The sequence below is a fragment of the Terrapene carolina genome, unplaced genomic scaffold (genome assembly GCF_002925995.2).
Source record: "Terrapene carolina triunguis isolate 2854851 unplaced genomic scaffold, T_m_triunguis-2.0 Scaffold374, whole genome shotgun sequence".
Lineage (NCBI taxonomy): Eukaryota > Metazoa > Chordata > Testudines > Emydidae > Terrapene > Terrapene triunguis.
In genome coordinates, this window is record NW_020664725.1 from 9,763,078 (window position 1) to 9,786,279 (window position 23,202).

At 46.4% G+C, this 23,202-nt stretch overlaps 1 protein-coding gene across 2 annotated transcripts; it reads left to right on the plus strand.

The window, feature by feature from the left end:
- Positions 1–206: 206 nt before the first annotated feature.
- Positions 207–23,198, plus strand: SCN3B (sodium voltage-gated channel beta subunit 3). Of its 2 annotated transcripts, none has more exons than XM_024196665.3 (6): positions 207–300; positions 5,329–5,492; positions 8,615–8,840; positions 10,228–10,366; positions 11,151–11,246; positions 21,813–23,198. In XM_024196665.3, exons 1-5 carry the CDS (start codon positions 246–248, stop codon positions 11,212–11,214), a joined length of 648 nt encoding a protein of 215 aa, XP_024052433.2. In that variant the 5' UTR covers positions 207–245; the 3' UTR covers positions 11,215–11,246; positions 21,813–23,198. The 2 variants fall into 2 exon arrangements, with proteins under 2 accessions (XP_024052433.2, XP_024052434.2); XM_024196666.2 differs by lacking the exon at positions 21,813–23,198 and adding an exon at positions 12,483–14,037.
- Positions 23,199–23,202: the final 4 nt, after the last annotated feature.

The following is a 23,202-nucleotide window of genomic DNA, read 5'->3' on the forward strand; positions in this document are numbered from 1 at the left end:
CCAGCATCTTGCATGGACTTCTTCCCACAAGAAAACGGCATCTTAAACTCACACTGAGCTCCCTGCTCCCACACCTCCCTCCCCCGTGTCCCTAGCTTGATCCCCGCTGACCGGTCACAGCAGACAAGCACGGATCCGCTAGCAGCCTGATACCCTGTTGCACCTGGGCACGGCGTGGCGTGGGGAGAAGGATCCTTTTTGGAAAGAGCCTTTATCCAGCCTGAGAACCATCCCCACTAGGAAGCATGGCTGCTCTCGCCACGGGTTTCTGTCTCTCTTCAGTCCTGTTGGTTATATGGGGTAGGTGCCTCCATTCTTTGTGGGGTTGGATTGGGTTCCTCCAAGCCACCCCGAGCTTGGCTGCTGTAGCATGTTTCTCTAACGACGTGCTTCTCCCAGAGAGCCTCCTCCAACGCGCGCTCAAATAAAATCCAGCCTTAATAGTGGCTTTTAGTTTGGTTGACAGAGAGAAGGAAATGGCATTGATAGTAAGTTAATTGCATCAATTAGGATATTATTAAGTGGCCTTATCACAGAAACCGTGTTTTTCTATAGTAATTGTGTGTGCTTTACTTATTCTTCTTTACTCTTGTTTTAAAATACTATATGTGTTGATTGAACATTCAGTTGTTCCTAAGGGGCTGAAAGCATATAAACGTAAAGCATGCAGACCATATGGATTGATGTTTTAAACCGGTTGCCTACTAATTTCAGCGGGTGACCCCTGGGTCATGTAAATCAAAGAGAATTTGTATTGCAATTATTTCAATTTACTTCTGAAATCTAGAGGGTTGTTGCTGCTTTTACAAATGTGGCAATTTTTTTTTTGTATTTTTTGGAAATGTCTCATTGGTGCCAAGAAATGTCCAACATGTTCTTTGGAATTTCCCATGAGTGCTTATGCCAATGGTGCTGTCAAAGTCTGAATGGGAAATTACCAGAGGGACGTAGTCTTGCTAGTCCCAATATTTACCCCAGAGCAACACAGTATTGAAATCCTGGCTTAATGAAGCTACTTCTATATCATCGGGGCACACATATGGGCTGCAAGAGACCACTCTTCAACCCCCCCTTTCAACAGGCAGAAAGGTTTGACCCTTGCAGTCATTTCCAACCCTATGATTCTATGAAAGGGGATTTGAACCAATAGCTCTTCACAGCCCACCTAAGAAGCTGGCCTAGAGAGGGAGCCTCGCCCATTATCTGGCTGAAATAATATTTAATTAAAGTGGAATGGCTTCAAGAGGCAACACTGAGGGTGCCCCCAACACTGTAGCCCATAACCCAATGATTAGGGCACTCATCCAGGCGGTAGGTGAGCCCTTTTCAAATCCCTTCTCCTCATCAGGCAGAGGGGGAAATTAAGAACATAATAATGGCCATACTGGGTCAGCCCAATGATACTTCTAGCCCGGTATCCTGTCTTCTGACAGTGGCCAATGCCAGATGCTTCCAAGGCGATGAATAGAAGAGGGCAATTATCAAGCGATCCATCCCCTGTCGGTCACTCCCAGCATCTGGCAAGAGCTTAAGGATGCCCAGAGCACGGGGCTGCATCTCTGACTGTCTTGGCTAATAGCCATTAATGGGCCCATTCACCAGGAACTTTCTAATTCATTTTTTGAACCCACTTATAGTTTTTGCCTACACGTCAACTGGCAACCACTTCCACAGGCTGACTGTGCGTTGCGTGAAGAAGTACTGTGTTTGGTTTGTTTTAAACCCGTTGCCTACTAATTTCAGCGGGTGACCCCTGGTTCTTGCATGGTGTGAAGGGGTAAATAACACATCCTGATTCACATTCTCCACTGCATTCATGATTGTACAGACCTCTATCATAGCCAACCTTAACTGTCTCTTTTTCAAGCTGAACCTGAAGCAGGGCCCCCCACCCCTCCCACATCACAGGCGAGGCCCCTAACCACTAGGTTAAAAGTTACACGGGAGGCCTCTGCCTCCTTCCCCCGGGTTGTTTTGCGGGGCGTTCGGCAGGTCCCTAGCCATCTCACACTAAATGGGGTAGGCACCTAAGTCACCTGAGGGGTTCCTGGCCGTGGCCGGCAAGCAGAGGTCGGTACCTGGGAGGGGAAGACGCTGGGTCAATTGCCTTCTCCCCGCCTGATGAGGAGGGCTCTGCATTCTCTCAGGCGTGAACCCCGATACTAAAGTAAAGGACGGCCTGAGGAGGCTTGTTGTAGTTTGTCGAGCCTGTGCCACTTTCATTAAGTTGTAACTGGCCAGACCTGCTCCATGAATCCCTCTGTAGTCCAGTGGTTTGGGCACTTACCCAATGCGTGGGTGATGCTAGTTCAACTCCTCCTCCAGCTTGCTGAGGAATGACTTGAACAGCCTGTTCTCAAGTGTATATCCGGCTGCTGGACTAAGAGGTGTTCTCCTGTGGTGCTTGGGCCCCTGTGACTTTTTTTTTTTCTGCTGACGCTGTTCCACTTACATTACATGGGGCCACAAACTTAGCCAACAAGCCTGTGTAGTCTGGTGGTTGGGTTGTGTACCCAGCATCTAGGAGTTTGGGGTTCAAAGCCACTTTTTTCTTGCCGAGAAGGGATTTGAACCTTGAGCTCCTGCTTCTCAGGTGACTGGCCTAAGTGCTAGGTGATTTTCCTACGTGGGGACTCTCTTAGCCTTTTGTGTTGAAGGAGGGCCACTTTTGTTACATATTCATTGGGCCAAAAGTAGCCCAAGTGGGCTGGGGTAGTCCAGTGGTTGGAGTGTGTGCCTAGCATGTGGGAGGTTGGTGGTTCTCCTCCCATTTCTTCTCATTAAGAAGGGAGTTGAGCACTTATTTCTCAAGTAAATACCTGGCTAGGAAGTAGTAGGATGTGGGGGCTCACTCTGTCTTTTCTGTTGAAGGTGGGCCACCTTCAGTAACTCTTACATGAGAATTGGGCCAATTACTTTGTGTTTCCCTCGGTAGTCATGTGGTTTGGCTACTTGCTCTTGAACCAGTGGGTTGCTGGTTCAAACCCCCTTTCCATGTGTTGAGAAGGGTTGGCGCCTTGATCTTTTACCGTGCAAGTGTTCCACTTTAACTATATATTAACCAGGGCAAAAGAAACTTTCCAAGCCCCCTATGGTAGGGGGGTTAAGGTGCTCACCTGGTTTGTGAGTGCTCCTGGTTCAAATCCCCTCTGTGTAAGTTGAGATGGGATTGGTGTCTCAATCTCTTACTGCTCAAGCGTTCCACTTTAACTATATATTAACCGGGGCAAGGTAAGCTCTCAAGTCCCTCTATGGTACGGGGGTTAGGGTGCTCGCTCGGATTGTGAGTGACCCTGGTTCAACTCCCCGCTCTGCAGGACAGGCGGGCCTGTGGTGTGTGAGAGGAGACCCCTCCTAGCTGAGCAAGAGGCCTGTCACAGGGCCTCTTGCTCTTTTAATTAAAGAGGCTTTGCTGCTGAGCAGTAAAACCCCCCTCTCACTCTTGTCCACCGTGATCAGGATACACGCCCAGGTTGTGGCAGACCCCAGGGCACTCCCCTGCTCTTTTGAGGGGTGTGAACTGGGGGCCGCCACCTCCTGGGGAGAGTCACTGGTGAGCGATCCCTGTCCGAATCCCCTCTCCGTCCCAAGAAGACAATGGCCTCTTGAGAAAGAGAGGGGGTTCGGACAAGGATGGCCCACCCTAAAGGACGGTCGCCTAGGAGGCAGGAAATCCCTGTGCAAATCCCTGCCGAACAAGCAGCTGGGGGATTTGAACCAGGATCTCCCACAACCCAGGCGAGTATCCTAACCACTGGACCAGAGAGTGAGGGTAGCGGCGAGGCTGGCCCAGAGCACATTTAACTAAAGTGGAACAGCTTCAGCAGGCAAGAAGGAGAACTGTCCCAGTCACTGTACTGTATCAGGGTAGTGACATGCAGCCACATTTGAACCCATATCATCTCACAGCCCAGGCACAGAGCCTAATCAGTGGACTAGAGAGGAAGCCTTACCTAGTTGCTGGCCCAAATAATATTTAACTAACGTAGAACATCTTCCACAGGCAAGAGTTAGGGAGCCCCCCCATTGCTAACCAGCAAAGCCCCAGCACACCCACCAAGGCTGCAGTCAACATCTATCCACAGCAGAGGCAGCTAGAGAGCACATGTTAAGGCAGCTAGAGAGCACATGTAAACCTGCCTCTTCCACAGCCCAAGGACATACCCAGACCCCTGCACTCTAGAGGGAGTGCTGTCTTTGCTTTTGCCCAAGCAATATTTAATTAATGTGGAACAGCGTCAAGCTACAAGCAAAAGCATGGAAGCCCCCGATCACCCTATACCAGAAACTAGGGCATGCACCCGGGTTGTTGGAGACAAGGCTCTTTGCAGTCCTTCATCATAGCAGGGACTTTAAACCCATGGCTCTCCTAATCTAGGTGAATAGCCTAACCACAGGACTGCGGAGGGCGGTGCAGGCTTTTGTCAGCCAAAATAATATTTAATTAAGGTGGATCAGCTGCAAAAGGCAAGTCCAGACCCCATGTATAGGAAAGAGGATGAAGGTAACAGTCAGCATCTTGATAGAGCGAAGACATATATAAAGCAGACACTAGAAATGATATTGCCCATCCCAGGGCAGCATGGGTTTACATTATGTCATAGCAGCATTTGATGAGTAGGAGCATTCTGCCTTGTTACAGAGGGAAATGTTTCACACCTGCCAATTTTTGTGTTGACCTAATTGAAAGCCTTTTTGGCTAGCATACACACCGAATCTATAGTTTACCCAGATGCCAATTCTGCCTGACTCCAAGCCTCTTATGCTTAAATAAAAATTACAAAACCACAAAACTGGAAGAGTTGAGCCTAGCGAACTCTAATTGTCAGGTTTGGACACATCATCACCCTGAAACATTCATCCCGCTTCACTTAGTGCACAATTGCTCCTAGAGGCTGGATGCAGAGGTTGTTCTAATACAGAATTCAGTAAGTGCTGTAACAGAGTTCTCTACATGCTTAAGTGTTAGTGGGTGGGAGAGAATGTACTATGTTGCTTCCTCTCTAAAGTAGCATTAATTACTCTAAAAAGGGACTTAAAATGTGGCAAAGCAGCTGCTGCCGCCGAGAAGAATTTGCCTGCAGCAATCACACGTTAATTATTACGTACTTATATAGTTCAGCTTGGAGAAGGAAGGTTTGTAAAACTTGCCAGTTTAGAATTTTAGCCATTGTCCATGAGCATTAGTAATAAATCAGACGGTTTTCCACTGAGGTTTATTATGTGTCTATATTAAGAAGAGACCTGAATAACAGATCATTTGTTTTTCTCCATCTCTATCCCGGTGTTTCTCTCCATCTGCTGCTATTCTGCCCCCATGGTCTTCAGTTGGCGTCTGTTCTCCAGTCTGTGTGGAAGTCCCGTCAGAGACGGAGGCTGTCCAAGGAAGTCACATGAAGCTACTCTGTATCTCCTGCATGAAGAGAGAAGAGGTTTCTGCAAACACTGTGGTGGAATGGTTCTACAAGACTGAAGGGGGGAAAGATGAGCTGGTATGTATATTTGCTAACCTAATTCATTGCTACCATACCCCTTAGTATGGGGGAAATGTCCAGGGAATGTATGGGGGGAGCGAGGTAAAAAGGCCTGGGAAAACATTAACTTGGGTTCTGTGGTACGGTTTTGGTGAAGGTCACACAAGGAAAATAAGAAAAGCAAGTGTAATTTGGGTTGTGTGTCACATCTGAAGTTTGATTTGAGGAAGACAGAAATGTCCAGAGGCCACTCACACAATACTGAAAATGACAATGCTCCTTCAGTTATTTAACCCCACCCTTGCACTACAGTGTTTTCATTTATATGGCACTTTTCAGCCAGAGATATCAAAGCACTTTGCAAACATTGTCTCGTAACTGTCTCCTCCTAATATCACTGATCCATAAATTGAGTTGATTATGTGTCATGCAGCAGCACTCAGAAGGCCCAATGGAGCGCAAGACCACATTGTGTGAGGTGCTGTACATACACATAGTAAGAGACAGGCCCTTTCCCAAAGAATTTACAGCCTAAATAGACAAGGCAGCTGAAGGGTGAGGGGGAAACAGGCACTGAAACGTGAACTGACTTGCCCAAAGTTACAGAGTTGGTCAGTGGCAGAGTGCAAGCTTGCATTGTGCATTTTGCCTAATTTTGTTTTGCTTTATGCTACTTACAGGAGAAGGCAACTGATGTGTTTCCCCCAGAACCCAGATCCTAGACTAGGTTTAACAGGCTGCTGGCTGAGACTGCCAGAGGAGCAGCCACAATACAGTAATTTGGCTTCGCTCAAACTTCACCGTGTGACTGCAGGGTAGCGATGCAAACAGTCAAACGTGGGTGGAGAGTGCACAATCAGAATATTGGAGGATGGACTGTTACCCATTATGATGTGCCAGTTAGTTGGCTGAACAGTCTAGATATACATTTGGAGGCATATGAAAGCCATGTCAGAACCAAGAATAGAACTTAGGAGTCCCAATTCCTGACATCAGAATTTAACCCCGAGATCTCGCCTTCATGCCCAACGATTGTTCTCTAAGAGTCAAATCTCATCCTATTGAAGTCCGCAGAATTATAGCCATTGAATTCCCCGAGACCAGGCTTTAGCGCTACATAGCTCTGTCACCTGCTGTTTTAATGATGATGGCACAGTGACATCCCTATGAAAGTTACTCCATCATCTGATTCAAGAAGCACGGTTAGACTATCTCTGTGTGCTCCTTTGAATGCTGACTGCGGGGGTGTTGGAACTGTCCTTCTAAATGAGTTAAAATAGACGGATGTGGATATGAAGGAAAAGAAGCAACAGGTTTCTTAGTCCTGAGTACTTGGAGGCCTGACTATATGCAGTTCTTGCATATTTTCATACGTGCAAAGTCTTTGTTTCATCCAGAAAACAAAGCTAGTGGCAATGGTGAGTTCCAGATACGGCCCCACTGTTTTGAGCTCTGATCTGGAGGGACCACTTGGAAGGATGAGAAGGGAATTCAGGATTGGCTTATCTGCTGAGCATGCTAATGAGTGACTCAGGGAGTGTTTTAATGGCATGGACTGTTACCCACTAGGGACTGACAAGAGGGTCCACATGCTGTCACCAACCTCCTAAGCCACCCTTCGGTGCTTCTCATCTGAGCTTCCAATAGGCAGCCCATAAGCCTGTCAGTAGAGGGGGTGAATCTGATTTTTAAACACTTGCCTCCCTTCTTGCACCTGCAATTTGTGGGTGCAAATAGTAGTGGGGAGAGATTTGCATCTGCAATTATTCGTGGGCACAAGTTAGGACATTTAGACACAGAAGGACCTGCTCTATGGATACACCCATTCATCAAAATGACCTCAAGTGCAGAACAACTTACACTCATAAAGCTGAGCGTGCAGAAAGGGAGGCCCAGTTCAGCACAGGGTGAAAATCAGGACTCCAATGCTCATGGCTGTTGTGATGGACTCAGACCAGAAAAATATAAGAGAGTAGTTGAAAGCAGGTATCTCAGCCTCAGAGTGAACTGTTCCCTGAATAGCCAAACAAAGGCTATTCCAAGCCAGTCGAGCCACCTGATGCCAATTTAACCAGTTAAGGTCATTAGGCTAATGCTGGCACCTGACCTCAATTAACTGGCAACGGGTCAGTTAAGGCTGTTAGGCTAATGGAGACAGCTGGAACCAATTAAGGTCCCACTCATACTGCTTAAAAGCTCTCCTTTCGCACTCTTCTCTAGAGAAGCCCAGGTAGAAAGAGCTGGAGGAGAGGTAGTATTGCTGAATCCTGAGGTAAGGGTGAAGCTAGGAAAAGGGGACCACAAGGAAATGGCCCAGGGAATCAAAGCAGCGTCAGTGGTGAAGGTAAAGCGGCCAACAGCTGCTACCATTAGGGTCCCAGGGCTAGAACCTGGAGTAGAGAGCAGTTCCCTTCTCCCTCCATGCTCTACAGAGATCCCCTTGAGAAGGGAAGCAGACTTTGGTCCAGGCAGGAGGCCAAACTGTGCCTACTGAGCTCTAAGGAGCAACAGAGACTGTGGGTATTCCACCTTCCCACCTCCCATACTGTCCTGTGATGAAAGTAGCTCAAGAAACTGACCTTTGAAACTGTACTGAGAAAGGGAGGCCTTAGTGAGCTTCTGAGGCCACTCAATCTGCCTGGAAGCGTGGGACCCACCAATACAGGCTTGGAGCTTTGTCCCCCTGTGTAAATAAGTCATTAGATTTATCATCACACTTTCAGTTTTCTCTTGCAATACCTTTGTTTGGACCACAATTTCCAGTGCTTACAAACAATTGTTTGTATTTAACATGGTAGCATGATCCAATGGCCTTAAGCACTAGCCTGGGAGATAAGGGTTCTAGTCCTGCCTCTGCCTCAGACCTGCTTTCATCTTGGACAAGTCACTTTGCCTATTGGTGCCTCATTTTCCCCACCTGTCTAATGGAAATAATTCTATTTGCCATCTTTGTAAAGTGTTTTGAGATCTCCAGATGAAGAGCACTATAGAAGTATTAACACCTGATGCTTCAGGAAGAGAAACTCTAAACCACCTGGTAGCTGGGAACTGTTCCTAGCTAGAGGGGAATCCCAGGGTGGGGAGTAGGATGCATCCACAAATTGATAGGTGACTGTTCCCTTCCCCCCATTTCTCTACAGATCTATGAATACAGAAAAGTATACCATGAATTTCCAAGCCGCTTCAGTGGCCGGCTACAGTGGAACGGGAGCAAAGACATGCAGGACGTGTCCATCACTGTATTAAATGTGACCTTGAATGATTCGGGGATCTACACCTGTAACGTCACCCGGGAGTTTGACTTTGAGATTCATCGCCCACTCTTCACAAGCTCCAGATTGATCCATCTCACTGTGGTAGAGGAGGGTACGGAGGACTGGTGGAAACGCTTTGAACCATTGGGTGTGACCTGCCTTGCCAAGGGCCAAGTCTATTGCAAACCCAGACAATGCTCTTTTCAGTGGTATCCCTGTGAGGGGTGGGGAAGCTGCCAAGGAATAGGTCATTTGCAGATACTTCTATTTCCCCAGCCACACTTTCTTACAAGTATGACACGGGCTCCGATATGAAACCCTGCACCTCTTGTGCTGGGCGTAGTCCCAGTTTCAGAGCTCAGAAATGTGTCCTGGCCTCATCCAGCAGCTCCTGGGCAGGGGAACAACCAGAGAAACATGCTGTACCAAGCAGGAAGTGCAATGGGCTTCCTGTTTTTCAGCTCCGTGCACACACCACTCCCTAGTGGCTCTCAGGACACCGTTCTAGCAGGGAGCAGCAGCAGTGTAGTTGATGAACTGGTGATGGCTTCCCTCCACCCCTTCTCTTTTCCTCCTTCCCCCACTGGGTGTGATCTCTCGCCATCTCCCTCTGTTTCTTTCCTGCCTCCAGCTGTGCATTCCTCTTTTCTTTACGTGCATTTCTCCCTTCCCCCTCAATCAGTGAAATGTTGGCCATACTAAGTTAGTAGGAGTGGTGTCACTGACTTCAGTGGGCCAGGGTTTCCACACCATATCTGTCCTGATTGTGAATCTTTCCCTTCTCTCCTCCAAGTCCTGCTATTTCTTGGCTACCATTAAAAGCATTTTGATTCTGTCTTCATTTTTGATAGTCACCTCATTGCTGCACAGGACATCTAGCAATGCATCAGGGGTTAGAAAAAGAAAGCACCATGAAAACAAATCAGCATCCAGGATAAGATCGGTTAAAATGGGTGGGGGGCGTGTGTGCGTACATGCATGTGCTTGCTCTGAGGAGAACATAACTGGAATTAGTGGCAAACTTGAGTACATGTATATTTTATTTCCACGAGCGTGCAGGGTGGAACAGCTGATGGAAGTCTCCCCATAGCCAAACCCTGCCCCTCTCAGACCAGGTTGAGCTTCTTCCTCCACTTCCGGCAGCTGGTTTGGGGAGAGGAGCAGAAGACCGCTGCTCAGGTGCTGCAGTTCAAGGTGACATGCAGCTATATTGCCAGGCTCTGTTCTTCATTTAGCTACAGCCTCCTAAGCTTCTTCACAGCTACTCGTTCAAATGGCAGTTGAGACCCTGCCCCCATTTTCTGCAGCGGACTCAGCCTGCTGGCCTTAGTTCCAATAAGAGAGGTACCTAAGCCTACAGTCCTGTATCTTCTGTTGCTCATTCTTGCAGGTAACTCTATCTGGTTGAAAACAGGAGAGGGCTGGTTCTTTGAGAACCAATTTTGTACTGCACCATCCTCTAAGAGATCAGTGATTTATTTTAATTGTTTCCCCAACAGCTGGAGAAGATTTCACATCTGTCATCTCTGAAATTATGATGTATATTCTCCTGGTTTTCCTCACCTTGTGGCTGCTGATAGAAATGGTCTATTGCTACAGGAAGGTCTCCAAAGCAGAGGAGACTGTACAGGAAAATGCGTAAGTAAAAATCCTACAGAGCTTCTCACCTGCAGCAGAAAAAACTGAGGTGTGGTTCAGAGGGTTCACCAGGGGATCTGGCCACCATTAAAAGCATTTTGATCTTGTATTCATTTCTCTTGCTGCATCTCAGAATCCTTGTGAAATGTAGCAGGATTGAGTCTTTCCTGAGAGAGGCTATACACTAGGTTAGCAAGGGACAGGGTTACAACTCAGAGTGAAGGCATGTTGGCCAAGCTGTGAAGTGCCCCATAACTGGGGTATTGGAAGGCACCTTGTCATAACGGTGTAGGAGACACTTTCCCAGGACCCACCTGCAGTTTGCCTAACTCATGATCATAAGTATCACACACTGTTTTTAAAGACTGAGGCAAAGACAGTTCCAGCGTGACACAGCTGGAGATTATTCCACTATTTCCATGCTGTATGTGTCCCTCCTTTGTACATCAGATAACAAGGCCCTTTGTGTGGAGTGGGGAGAAAATATTCTTATGATTTTTATCCTGGGTCAAATTCTGCACCTGCCCTTGAGGAAGGAGCACACCGAAAACATTTTCGGAAGGGGTGTTCTCTGCGGTGAGAGTCACCCTGCGCTTTACTCAGTTAAGGGCTGACATGTCAGAGATGCCAAGTTACAGGTGCTCGGTGCCTCCAAAAATAAGGACTTTCAAAGCATAGCAACTCTCAACTGGTCTTTCCCTTGAAGCGTCTCAGCTTATGCTTGCAGCTAGCACCCACCCGGGGTTCTTTTTACCTGTGGTGAGCACTCTCCTTCGATCTGTAGGACTGACTACCTTGCCATTCCGTCGGAAAACAAGGAAAACTGCGCTGTGCCCGTGGAGGAGTAGCCAAGAGCAGATGGGCCATGACCTGCAATAAGGTACGCAAGCTTGATACAAAACACGGGTGTGGCTAGAGCATTGTGCACATGTGGCTGATTCTGCTCCCTGACTTGTGGGGCACCCTAAAACCACTGGGGAGAGGTGCAGGAAAATGGGGCGGTTATGTCATCCTGACAAAAGGCTTGGAGAAATGGGGGAGGGGTCTATGTATCCCAGGCTTACTTTGGGTCCGACACTTCCACCATGGCTCTGGAAGCGGTTAAGCATGTACAGATTGTGGGTGCATTAAGATTATTTTTTAAATCTTAATAGCAAAAGATCTGGCTGTGCTGTAGCCTTGTTCTGCCAGGAATGTATTTATCATAGACACTGATGTGCCCCACAGTAGCTGAGCACTTAATATATTTCTCCTCACACACACCTCGGTGAAGCAGGACAGGGCTATTATCTCCATGTTACAGATGGGGAAACTGAGACAAAGACTTGCTCAAGTCACACACACAGTCTATAGTAAAGCAGGGAATTGAACCCAGTTTCTCCACTGTACAGCTGCTCAGCCATTTTCCAATGAAACCTAGTTGAAGCTGGGCCTCGCGGGTGGCAAGCTCCCTGCTCTGTGGCAGCCTTGAGATCGCTGCTGCTAAGTGAAATTGAAATTCTGGACAATTTTGCATTTCCTTTCAGGAACACAATTTTCAGGGATCTCCAATTTGCTGGGGAAACTTTGGTACATCTGTTTGGCTTCTCAGTCAGAAAGAAAGCAAACTTGTCAGTAACGAAATCCCCAAGTTTCAGCCAGTTAATCCAGAGTCCCATACTAGTGCTGAACCAGTCTTCCTTTACTGCTATCCATAGTCCAGCCCTTTGCATTTTGTAGGCATTCTTCTAATGCACCCTAGGTCACCAGGGAACTGAGGTCTGGCTGTGGTTGCTCATTGGGTGTGGTATATGCTACCCTGACCATCTCTCCCCAATTAAAACAAAAACAAACCTGTTGCTATTTCAGAAGTGTGTTGTAAATGTTGTTCCCCCTTGCTATTTCCAAAAGATGCTGCAGTATTTCTATTTTCACACAGAGGGTTCAGAGCCAAAGTTTAGAACTCTAAGCCCCATCTCTGTGTTTGATTGTATGCTCTGTTGCGTTTTTAACAATGCAGCCTCTCAGGTGCTGTGAGCAGAAGTAACCTCACTTATCATGGTATACAAGACCATCCCTCTGCTAAGGAAGCATTAATCACAAGGTGTGGGGGTGGGTGGGCTTCTGTTCCTTGCAGGAACTCTGAAGTTGGAAGGACCAAGTCACTCCAGCCAGGTTTGGGAAAACTCTACAGCACCAGGAGGAAATGAGGCAAAGTGTAAATTCTCTTCCACTTGCCTTGGACATTGCACAGCCTTGACTTCAGCTTCATGACTCCATTTGCTAAAGGATTCTCCTTTGAAGCATGCTGAGGAAAAGGGGTTGGGGTGTGGGTGGCACTGCTCCTTCCTAAGTTTTGCCCCCCACTCTCATCCAGTGGCCTTGTAAATACTAGTATCATTTATTACCCTCACCATATTCCTTTGCAAAATATGCTAATTCGACACTGCAGCATTGAGGGGTATGTCACATTACCCTGACCCACATGGCCATCAGCAAGGTCATTTTAGCATAGTGCTCAACCTTTTGATAAAGCCTGAACAGTCACTTTAATTAAAAATATCATCATCCTGCTCCACCCCAGTGCTTGCTATTTACCATTCAAATGCTTGCTCTCCATGCCGCCCTGGACTGTAGGCTGCTGTTGCAAACATAGGACAAGGATATGGAGAAGCAGAAGGTTCATAGCAGCTTAGAGCTGCAAAAAAATGTACATCAGCACTCAGCATGCAGAGAATTAGTGGGCAGCAATCTACATGCACTAGCTTGCCATGCACCCCCTGCTGCATACAAGTTCCATAGTGTGCTTTGACCTGCTGCAGAACATTTAGCACACAGTAGCAGGTTTCACACAGCCAGTTAGCCTGTGGCAAGCTCATGGGATGTAGATTTACGGCCCAGCTTGCCACACACTAACCCTTAATAGCCATGTCCTCAGGCTGTACCACTGCTACCTTGGGATTCCCTGCTATAAACTGCAACGATTCCAAGAAGTGATGTTTGTTTCATTTGGCAACTATTTGTCAGAGTTCTAGCTGTCTCTATTAGCCTTGCTCTGTTAACTTACACAGTAGATAGTGTTTGCTTATCATGGAAATAACCTCTATCAACTAGTGTCTTGCAACAACCACAGGAGAGCATCCCTGGGAGACGGATACTCCCTGAAATTAGCAAAGTGTCCTCAAACGGAAGAGAGTTAAAGGCCGGAGCTCCTGAAGGGAGAGGAGAGAGAGAGAGTCTGGTTTAGGTAAGCAAGCGAATGAAATGGACTGCTTATTCCCAAATGGGAAAATGATGAGGCAGCTTTGGAATTTGTGAAGCTTTTTATAACTAATTGAAAGTCAGTGGGACAGTTGCACCACCTAGAGTCAAACAGTGGTTATTTTCTCCCATAGCCCTTAATAATGTATTATTTCTTGTGATAATTATTCTCCATGCTGAATACTCGGTGTTAGTCTGATGTGACCTATTATTGCAGAGCAATTCTCATGTAAATTAAGTTTCACTTATAAACACAGTACTGTACTAACACAGTATATAAATAGCTGCAGATACAGTAGCAAGGTGGGGGGTTTGGCTTTATTATATGTAAAACATTTAAGCATGGTGATTGTGGTTTCTCATTCAGAGAAGCATTAGTCTTAGAATCTGAGATTATTGGGGAAAGCATTTGTCTATATGTAGAAGTGGCACATGAGGGTGAGATGCTGCTGAATGCCATTTTTCAGGAAATGGGAGTTTTTGCTCCTAGCAGATAATGTGATATCCCCTGCTGCAATGACTGCTTTACAGCTTGGAAGAGTTAAGATGAATCTGCCACACTGTTTGCTCCTAAATAAATAGATAAAGCACTCACTGAGTTAGGCATGCTTTCTGCATAGGGAATTCCTCTGCTTGGTTATGCATAAATTGCAGAGTACACATAAATCGCTCTGATGTGATTTAAAGTTAGACAGGCCCAAACCAGAATTCTAGGTGATGGTTATTCAGAGACCCAACTAGGATCAGGAGCTGCAGAATGCCCTGATTTTTGTAAATCTAAAACCCAGTTCCAAACAGACCTGACACACGGTGTCTGAAACCAGATCCCAGGCTTGCAGCTTGAGCCCATCTGTAGATTAAGCATGCTCCATCAGCAATGCCTTAGACTGGGCACTGGTTTCTTAGAACCCAGTGTTTAAAATGGAGGAAGAACCCTCCCTTACTTAGGTTATGTTGGAAGTCTTCATTTTTCCTAGGCCAGCGTATTCGGCCTAAAATGCTATGGGAGGAATATTAACCCTCAATCCATAACATTCCCCCCCCCCCTTTCTGATTTTCTAAACTAACCAGATGCTTTTTTGTGTCTTTCATCTTCCACTAACCCTGTAATTTATGAAGTGCTCCTATACATAGACACTACTACCCTCTCAAATATTTTTAGGTAGGGGGAACCCATTCATTGGGAAAGCTGTATTAGGACTCCTTATCTTTTGTTTGAAAAAGGGGGAGTGAGATGGCATTGCCCCAAGGCACTGTTAAAGATAATGTGTCTTCTGGGAAGATCATCCCCCACTGGCATCAGGAAAGACCCCTCTCTGTGTATAGGGAAATAACAAGAGAGACTTAGAATTAGGTAGGACAATTAAAAAAAATGAAGCACTCAACTCAAATGTCACTGTCATTTGTTCAATACTTTTTTTATTCATAATGTATTTTCCATTGTTCTAGCTACTTTACATTGAGATTTGGCTGTGTAGCCTTTATAATTCCTAGTTTCCTAGCAGGTAAGTATCTTTATCACACCTTGCGCACAGCGCAAAGTTTATTACAGTTACAGAGCCAAACACAGTTAGCCAGACAACGCCTCAAATCACAACTGCTGTTCCTTCTGCATGTGGCCCAGCCCCAGAGTTTGTGTTGCCACCACAGACTAGTCAACAAGACAGAGGTGAGCCTTGGCCTATCTCTCTCCCTCCCCGTTTAGAGTGTTACTACTCAAGAGGGGAAATGCACACTGTGGGGATGATCATACAACCCACTCTTGTTGATGCGAGTAAATCCTTACTCAAATGGAATTATTTGCAAGAGTAAGGATTACTCACCTGAATCAGGGTTGCAGGCTCCAGGCCCTTGTGTGGGGAAAGGTAATCCAGGAATGTAGCAGCACTACTTGGCCATGAAGCATTTGATGAGGTGTGAGCTGTGGGAAAAAATAATGCATTGCAACCCACTGGTAACATTGCAAAAGTGCTGTTAATGTACAGTACCAAGAGTGCAGGTTGGTGCTTCCATGTTTGTTCTGTTAAGTGTTATTTAATGGGGGAGGGAGACATGTAGGCTCCCAAGCCATCTCAGAGGAATGATACTGATGTGGCACAAGCTCCAGCCTTTTGTTGGATAAAGTTGCTGTTTCTTAGCAGCAGCAGCAGCAGCCAGTCTCCCACATTGGAGGGCTGCTGGGGCAGTTTAGCGTGAGCTTGGAAACAGAACATGCCCGAGCAGCTCTGGATGCTGGCCCTTTAATGTTAGCAATGAAACTGACCAACATGAGTGAGGTAACAAAAATTGTCAGAGGAGGAGCCTCCTGAGTCATGTGCAAATATAATTCCTTCACCAGAAGGAAAGTCCTTTCCCCACCAAAATAAAACACATTCATTTCCTAGCATAACCCAAACTGCTGCAAGGAACGACAAGCAGGGACAGCATCAGGTCAGTCCATCCTGGACAGAGGGAGATTGGGATAGAAAAGAGCTGATTGTCCTGCAGCAGTGAGGTGAGGGAGGGGAGAAAATGGAGCCATGCAAGCACTGTAGCTGCAGAATGTGTCTTGGGGGCCAGCTCTCCCTGTGTAGCTAAGGGACTGTTCAGCTATGGCTGAGCAAGTGGAGGGGGAGAGTAACCTACTATTTTGGCTGGTTTGCACATCTAGAAAAAAGCATGTTATGGCACAAAAGAGATTCACCTGCAAGCATAGAGAGAGCACAGACTGATCAGATGGGGAGTGAACATTCAGTACAGTTCTCTCCTGCAAACAGTACATCATGGTAGTCATTTCTCAGACTGGTTATTCCAGACACTTTGGTCTAGTGGTGTCCACCCACAGTCTTGGTTAAACAAGAACAGAGGTAATTTCACCACCAGTGCCCTCCCACTTCTCAAAACCTCAAGCCAGGTTCCATTCTACCACACCAAGAAGCCATCAGTGGTAGCAAATCAGAGCCTAACAGCTTGCAAACTGCCAGGTGCAGCTGTGCTGAAATACGTGAAACCCAGAGGATGCATGCAGGGTTTGAGGGGGAAAGGAAGAGCAGCTTTGCTGACAAAAATTCTACAGTAACAAGCCCAGAACGTTACCTTGTAGAATAGTCACTGCAAGGAGCAAGGCCCTTCCTCTAGGGTACTGAAGTATTCTTTGGAGAAGGTTGGTTCTGGATGCATGTGGAAGGGACCTGCACTATAGAGCATGCAGAAGCCTGCACTGTTGGCTATGCTCTTCTCCTGTCAAACATCAGCTAATTGTAGTAAGTAACCAAAAGATCTTGCCCTCAAACCTGGTACAAATTATCATGGGATGTTCATACCCTGCCTACAACTCAACTGAAAAGACACTAGTCATCTTGACTGTGTATCTCATAGGTGGACTACCTGCCTTCAGCCTGTGTAGAGGGGGAAAAGCCCATCTGTTTTGGATGGTCCCCAAAAAGGCAAAGAAGACAGAGCTGATCTCCCCTGAGGTGCCCCTACTCTTTCCAGCAGCACACTGAGACCCCTTATCCAGCAAGGTCCTGGGGGGAAGACGAAAGATACTGACCCTCTGAAGTGCTTGACACTAAGCTCTATTTAGCAGCTTGCTTGGTGAGAGAAGCACTGGCCATTTTAGCTTTGGGCTGGATTTGGAGAGAAGAGATTTCTTCCAATTCCATGTTCCAGTGCTGAATGATGGAAAAGCGACCGTCTACCCTGCTCCAACTCCTCTCCATTCTGATACTGCTAGCTGCATGGCAGGTGATGTGTCCAAGCCCTGGAACGCAAAACTACCATGAAGAGGAATGGACTCTGAGGCCATAGGAGAGGGGAGAGTGCCCCTGTTCCTAGGTACTGGTAGGAAAGGAATCCTCTCTTGTGTACTTAGCATTCTAATGCACAGAAATTTAGACTGAGGGTTGCCATTGTATCCGGTGTTCAACTTCACTCTGCCTCGGCATTGCAACACACATCTGTTCTGAAGAGCTAGAGGGGGAGTGAGTTGAAGGCAATGTTGTAACAGTGTTAATGGTGTTATACTACTGTGCTTCAAGTTTCTAGCCACCACTGGAAGCAAAGGAGCCACAGCACCCTGAGAGGGGCTGTTTGTGAGAGTTCGTGCCCAACTCAACACACTCCATCCAGCAGTTTGGAGAGCTGCCAAGGTAGGCAGTCAATCTCTTAGATGCTTACCTGACCCACATCCAGCTCTATCACTGCTTTCATTCCAATGAGGAGCTGGACCTTCCTCTTTACTTGCGTGGGAATCACTGCAGATCCCTCACAAAATGTCTTGCAGTGCACATCAGCCAACTGGGGTTATGGTCTCGACTGCAGCTGTCCATTTGTAACAAACAATCCCTCCTCCCCCCATAAAAATGTAGGTTAGGAAAATTAGCTCTTGATAACTAAGCATATACATGAAGAGGAAATATTGGGCTGAACTATCCCCTTTATACCCGAGTAAATCTTTGAATCCATGAACTTGTCTGGCTCTAAACGCGAGAAGAATTTGGCTTACTGTACTTGACTGATCATTATCTGTTTATATTTGGGATAGGAAAATGGGTCCATTTAAGGGCTGCTGCTGGTGACACAAGCATTATTTCCACAGAGCAGCTTTCAGGTCAGGGCTCAGTAAAGCCAACACATTATGCCTGCAGCAAAAACCGTCTCTTCCTTTTAAACTGTGCATTAAAAAATAAATTTGGGTACAAGGTTACACTTTACTAGAGATGCACCCTTTCTGTCCATAGATTTTTGTTGTTGTTGTCTAAAGTGGTGTAATTTCCAGTTCGGGTAGACATACCCGCTACCTCTGATCAAGATAACATGGGCATATCTACTTGAGCTAGAAATTACAGTTCTGTTGTAGACCTACTGAGTGAGAGAGATCTTAGATAGGAAACTGATTCCAAATTGGCATGTGCAATTTAACCATGCAATCAGCTTTACCAGAGAGCAACGTAGTCAAAGCTGGAGCGTTCATGTCAGGGTTAGAGCTTGACATTCACAACTACCAGCCAAGATTTAAAATATTTACATACTGTGTACGCTGATTTTGAAATTGTGGTTCAGGCTTTCGCTGCATAGGGAGTTCAGAGTTTTGTGACCTTGATTCTTTTTATTTTTGCTTGTCTGTATTTTAAACCCATTTTTTAATCATGATTCTTCCTAGCTAAAGCGTGGCTTGTACTATACGTTAAGGATAGAACCCTTCCAGAAGCATGGTTGCTTTATAGTCAAGTACACAGGCTGAAACGGTTTCCATTCTTTCTCCACCCCACTCTAACAGGAACACAGCATTCCCACTAATGCCAAAGTTTTGAAATGAGTCTAAGAGTGTTTGTCTACCCGTCTTCCTCCTCTGCTGCCAGTTCTCCCACATCTGAACTGCACACTTACCCGAGGATGTCTGTTTTACAAATGAGTAAGTCTTGAGTTTATGTAACTAGGCCCCCGTTTTCAAACACAGGCACTACATGGACCCTACAGCCCAAAATACCCGTTTTCAGGTAAGCACCAATGGGCAGAATATAGGTACCTAATTTAGGCAGCCAAGTTTGAAAACTGGGCTTAGCAAGAAAACTCCTTTTTTCTCCACATATGGAAAGATTAGAGCTGAGAATGTGTGTTCCCGATGAGCTGTCTTTCTATCCCTCCCTCCAGTGCTGCAGCATCTCACGCAGCACTATTTAGGCCATTCGCTGTTTATGTTACTTTGTGTATATTATATCTGGCTGGTGCTTTAGCTGCAGCAGGAAGGGGAGTGGAGTGGAAGGATAAACCCTTTAAAAAAATCTATTTCACAATTGGTCAGATGCTGAAAATCAAACCAAACTGTTCTGCTTGTGAACCTGATTGGTTACGCACAGTGGAAGGACGAGGGCCTGTCGGGGCAGAGTGCCAAACGAAGGCTACGATCCTCCCCCACACAGGTCAGCAGGCCAATAAATGTATCTGCCCATGTGTTCAGGCTAGGTCAAAATGGGCGAGCTTCACAGAGAAGAGACCAGGGTGAAAACTAACCTTCAGCTGTACTTACAGTATCCTCCCTTCCATTTATCTCTCTCTGTTTTACCACTAGAAACCTCTGCTAGATTATCAACAAACTTTTAACCATAAGCACACCTCAGGCTGGGATTTTCAAAGGACCCTAAAGTACTTAGGCACCCAACTCCCATTGAAATGCAATAGGATTTGGGTACCTAATGCTCTTAGTCTCCTTTAATCCCAGACTATTTGTGTGTCTTAATTCTGGCTCCCTATTGACATTAAATAATCTACTTCAACCCCTAATGTGGGAGGCAAAGAAATGGGTGTGTTTCTTCTCTGCAAGTGGGGCAGAGAAGCAAAGGGTGAGGGTCTGAGTTAAAAAAAGGCTAGATAAGCAGAGCTATGAGACAACGAAGGATACACTAGCTGAAAGCCAGAGAGGAATTATTGCCAGGGGGCCAGGAAAAGCTTCCTGACACTAAGAGCTTGTCTATATGTACAGTTGCACTGATTTCACTAACAATATGATGTTAGTGGTGTCACTGCATGTGTAGACACTCTTAACGGTTTAGCTTGTAAATTTACAGGCTTGGGATTCACTGTTTTGTACCAGTTTGAAACTGGTTATGAATGGATACACAGTAATCTGCAGCAGTTTAACTAAAGCAGCACAAGTTTGTGTAGGCCTGTGATCTGCTGGATGGAACAGACTCTTCCAGGGAAGCTGTGGCTCTTGGACAAAACACTAGAAAATGGACTGCTGGCGTAAGGGGTAGACTAGATGGACAGATCTTTAACTGGCTGTAGGAGACTCTGAAAGGCCTGTGACTGAGAAACAAACCTGGACTGCTACCATCTATCTTTGGCCTTCACAGCTGGGGCAGGTTCCTGTCCTCCATAGCAGGATAAATATATCTGTACATGCAACCCATGAGCTAGATTACAGACTGCAGCTTCACCTCCAGGATCTAGAGTAACTTGCAAATACATTATGAGCTTCCCAGTGGCATATTTAGGACAGAAACCACTAGGATCCCCACTCTCCTTTGGATTAAAACCTTGGAAAGGGGGAGGTTAAGGTAGACCCACAGTAACAGAGACATGAAAACCTTCCTTAGTCAGGGTCCTGGATCCCACCAGTGAGTTTGGGCTCTTGTGTCCTTAGAACAGCAGCAGGACACAAACCCATCCTCATCACAGCAGGGGGCACTGACCTGCCTCAACTTCCAGCCTTGGTCTCTTCTTTCCTCAGTGCTAGGGGCTCAGGCTGACCCTATATTGCCCATTTCAGCAGTAGCTTCTGGCTCCGGCAGGAAATGCCAGGGAGACGTACAGTTTTAAGCAGCATTAAGTTAAATAAATAAGCATAAATACAATAAATTATATAAAGCAGTACATTCCCTAGGTTCCTGGGCATGTTTTTTTCTATAGTCCTTTGCCTTGTCTTTCTCCCCCTGCCCCGGTAGTCTGCTAAGATAGTCACGGTTTGAATTTAAGAGTCCCAGTCACACAAGACGCCAACAAGCCCCCCAGAGAGCTTCAGTACCTCCCCAGCCAAACTAGGCAGCTAGCGCATTTTTAGGAGGAGTGTGTGATAAATGGTTTAGTCAAACTCCTTCTAGAGCCGTGTAGGCCAGTGCGATATGATGCAGGAAGGGCCAGTTGCTCACCTTGCTCTTTCAGCGCACGCAGAAGCTAGAGATGAAACAGACCTGCTAGATCATCCAGTACTCAATACTACCCTAAACGGGGCTGTGTCAGGTGATCTCACCTGCTTGAGAAAATCCTTCCAGAGTCGGAGATGGTGGAGATAGAGGGTCCATAGACCAACTAATCCACCTGGTAAGGCAAGATGGGGAAGCATGATAGTCACCACCGCAATTCCCCTCTATCCTTTCACCACGCAAAGGGATGTGCCACTGTTAGAGCTTGATCCTGAGAGCTGCTGATCACCTGCAGTGCGGGTTAGTGGTTAGTGCACAAGACTGATGATGTGGGGTTGTACTTCTGGCTCTACCACCGAAACATCTCATGTGACCACTCTGTGACTCAGTTTCCCCATCTGTAAATAAGGACAATGATACTCATCCAGTTTTGCAAAGCACAACATAAAGGCATGGTATCATTCTGATGTCAGTGTGTCTTGTGTGTGGTCAGTACCTCAGGATCAGGCTCTAACCGTGTTGGGTTCCCATTTGTTTGGTGTGTCCAATAATAACTCCTACATCTTTGCCCTTGCTTCTAGTCTCCTCCAGTCACCGAAGCTCGCTCAAAGGCCATGGGCTCAGGTATGGCATTTTCAAGTCCCCAGCGACTGCACCGTGTCCCTCTCCTGCTCCTCCAAGACAAAAGAAAACATGCCCACCTGCTGTGGGAGTCACACCCAGACAGACATCTCACCAGCTGCCCAGCTAACATGGCGAGCCCAGTACGTTACATACCACAGCCCTCAGGCTTCCTCTCTTGACCTCTGCTGGGTTAAAATGCCCGATCATTAAAAATTAATCATTTTAAATGACCTTTCAAAATAAATACAAATGCAACAGCCTGAGCTGCCTGCTGCGTGGATGCCCCTGCAGCTGCCAATATTGATAGCCCCGGCCTACTCTCATTCTAAAAGGTTTGCCACAATGCAACAGGAAACGCACCAAAACTTCCCCTGTTTACAGCATCTTTCTATGAAAGACAATTACCTGTGTGGCCGGTCCTTTTTTGCACCCCACTTCTAACATCTCCAGGGAATCAGCCATGCAACGGGAGAGTGGGTGGCTTCCTGATACAGATCTATTCAATCCGTTTCGTTGCAATTGTGGTTGCTTTTTTTTTTGTAAAAGGAAGCTGCTCCCTCTCCTTGTGAGTTTCCACCAGAGGTGAGAGGTATGTAAATAGATATTGGATATTGGTACATGCCGAATGCCCTCACCTAGCCCACTATTTTATTTTATTTTTTTTGGCAGAAGGGGGGTTAAAAATAGTGAGCAACAAGAAAAAAAAACCAGGGTGTTGTATTAAGTCAGAGCCATTAGGCTTTACATGCCTCTGACTGGGAAGTGAGCACAGATAGCCCTTTCAGCACAGCTGCAGCTCCTTAGCACAGGGGTGGTTTATTGACAGGGACACGAACGCATGGAGGGTTGAGGAAAACAGAGTATGTAAAGGGGACGTTGTCAAGTGAAAAAGAACCAACGGGCTAAATTCACTGACTTCAATGAGATACGCCAGGGTCCGGATTTAGCCAAGAATACCGAGTAACAACCCACGTCAGCGCCCCTCTACTTTGTCATTAATGTAACTTCTATTAATAAAAAGTGAAATGTTTCATTGAGAAAATCTGGTTCAGTTTCTGTGCTTTACTCAGCAAAATTAGGCTGGGCAGTTTAAGGGCGAGTTGCACCCCTACTACAGCATTCTAGCAGAGGGCTCAGAACAAACCCCATTCACTACTGAATGAGAGTCGTTTCCTAGAGAATGCTCATGGCTCAAAGCCTGCTCAATTCAGTAGGCTACTCCCACAAGGGACTGATGTCTTCTAGCAAAATCCTCCTTATTCTCAATGGAGCAAGCTAAAGTTGACAGTGTCCCCTTTAAATACCTGTTCAACATTCAGGTACCCTCAGGCGGGGAGGGGGAGGGGG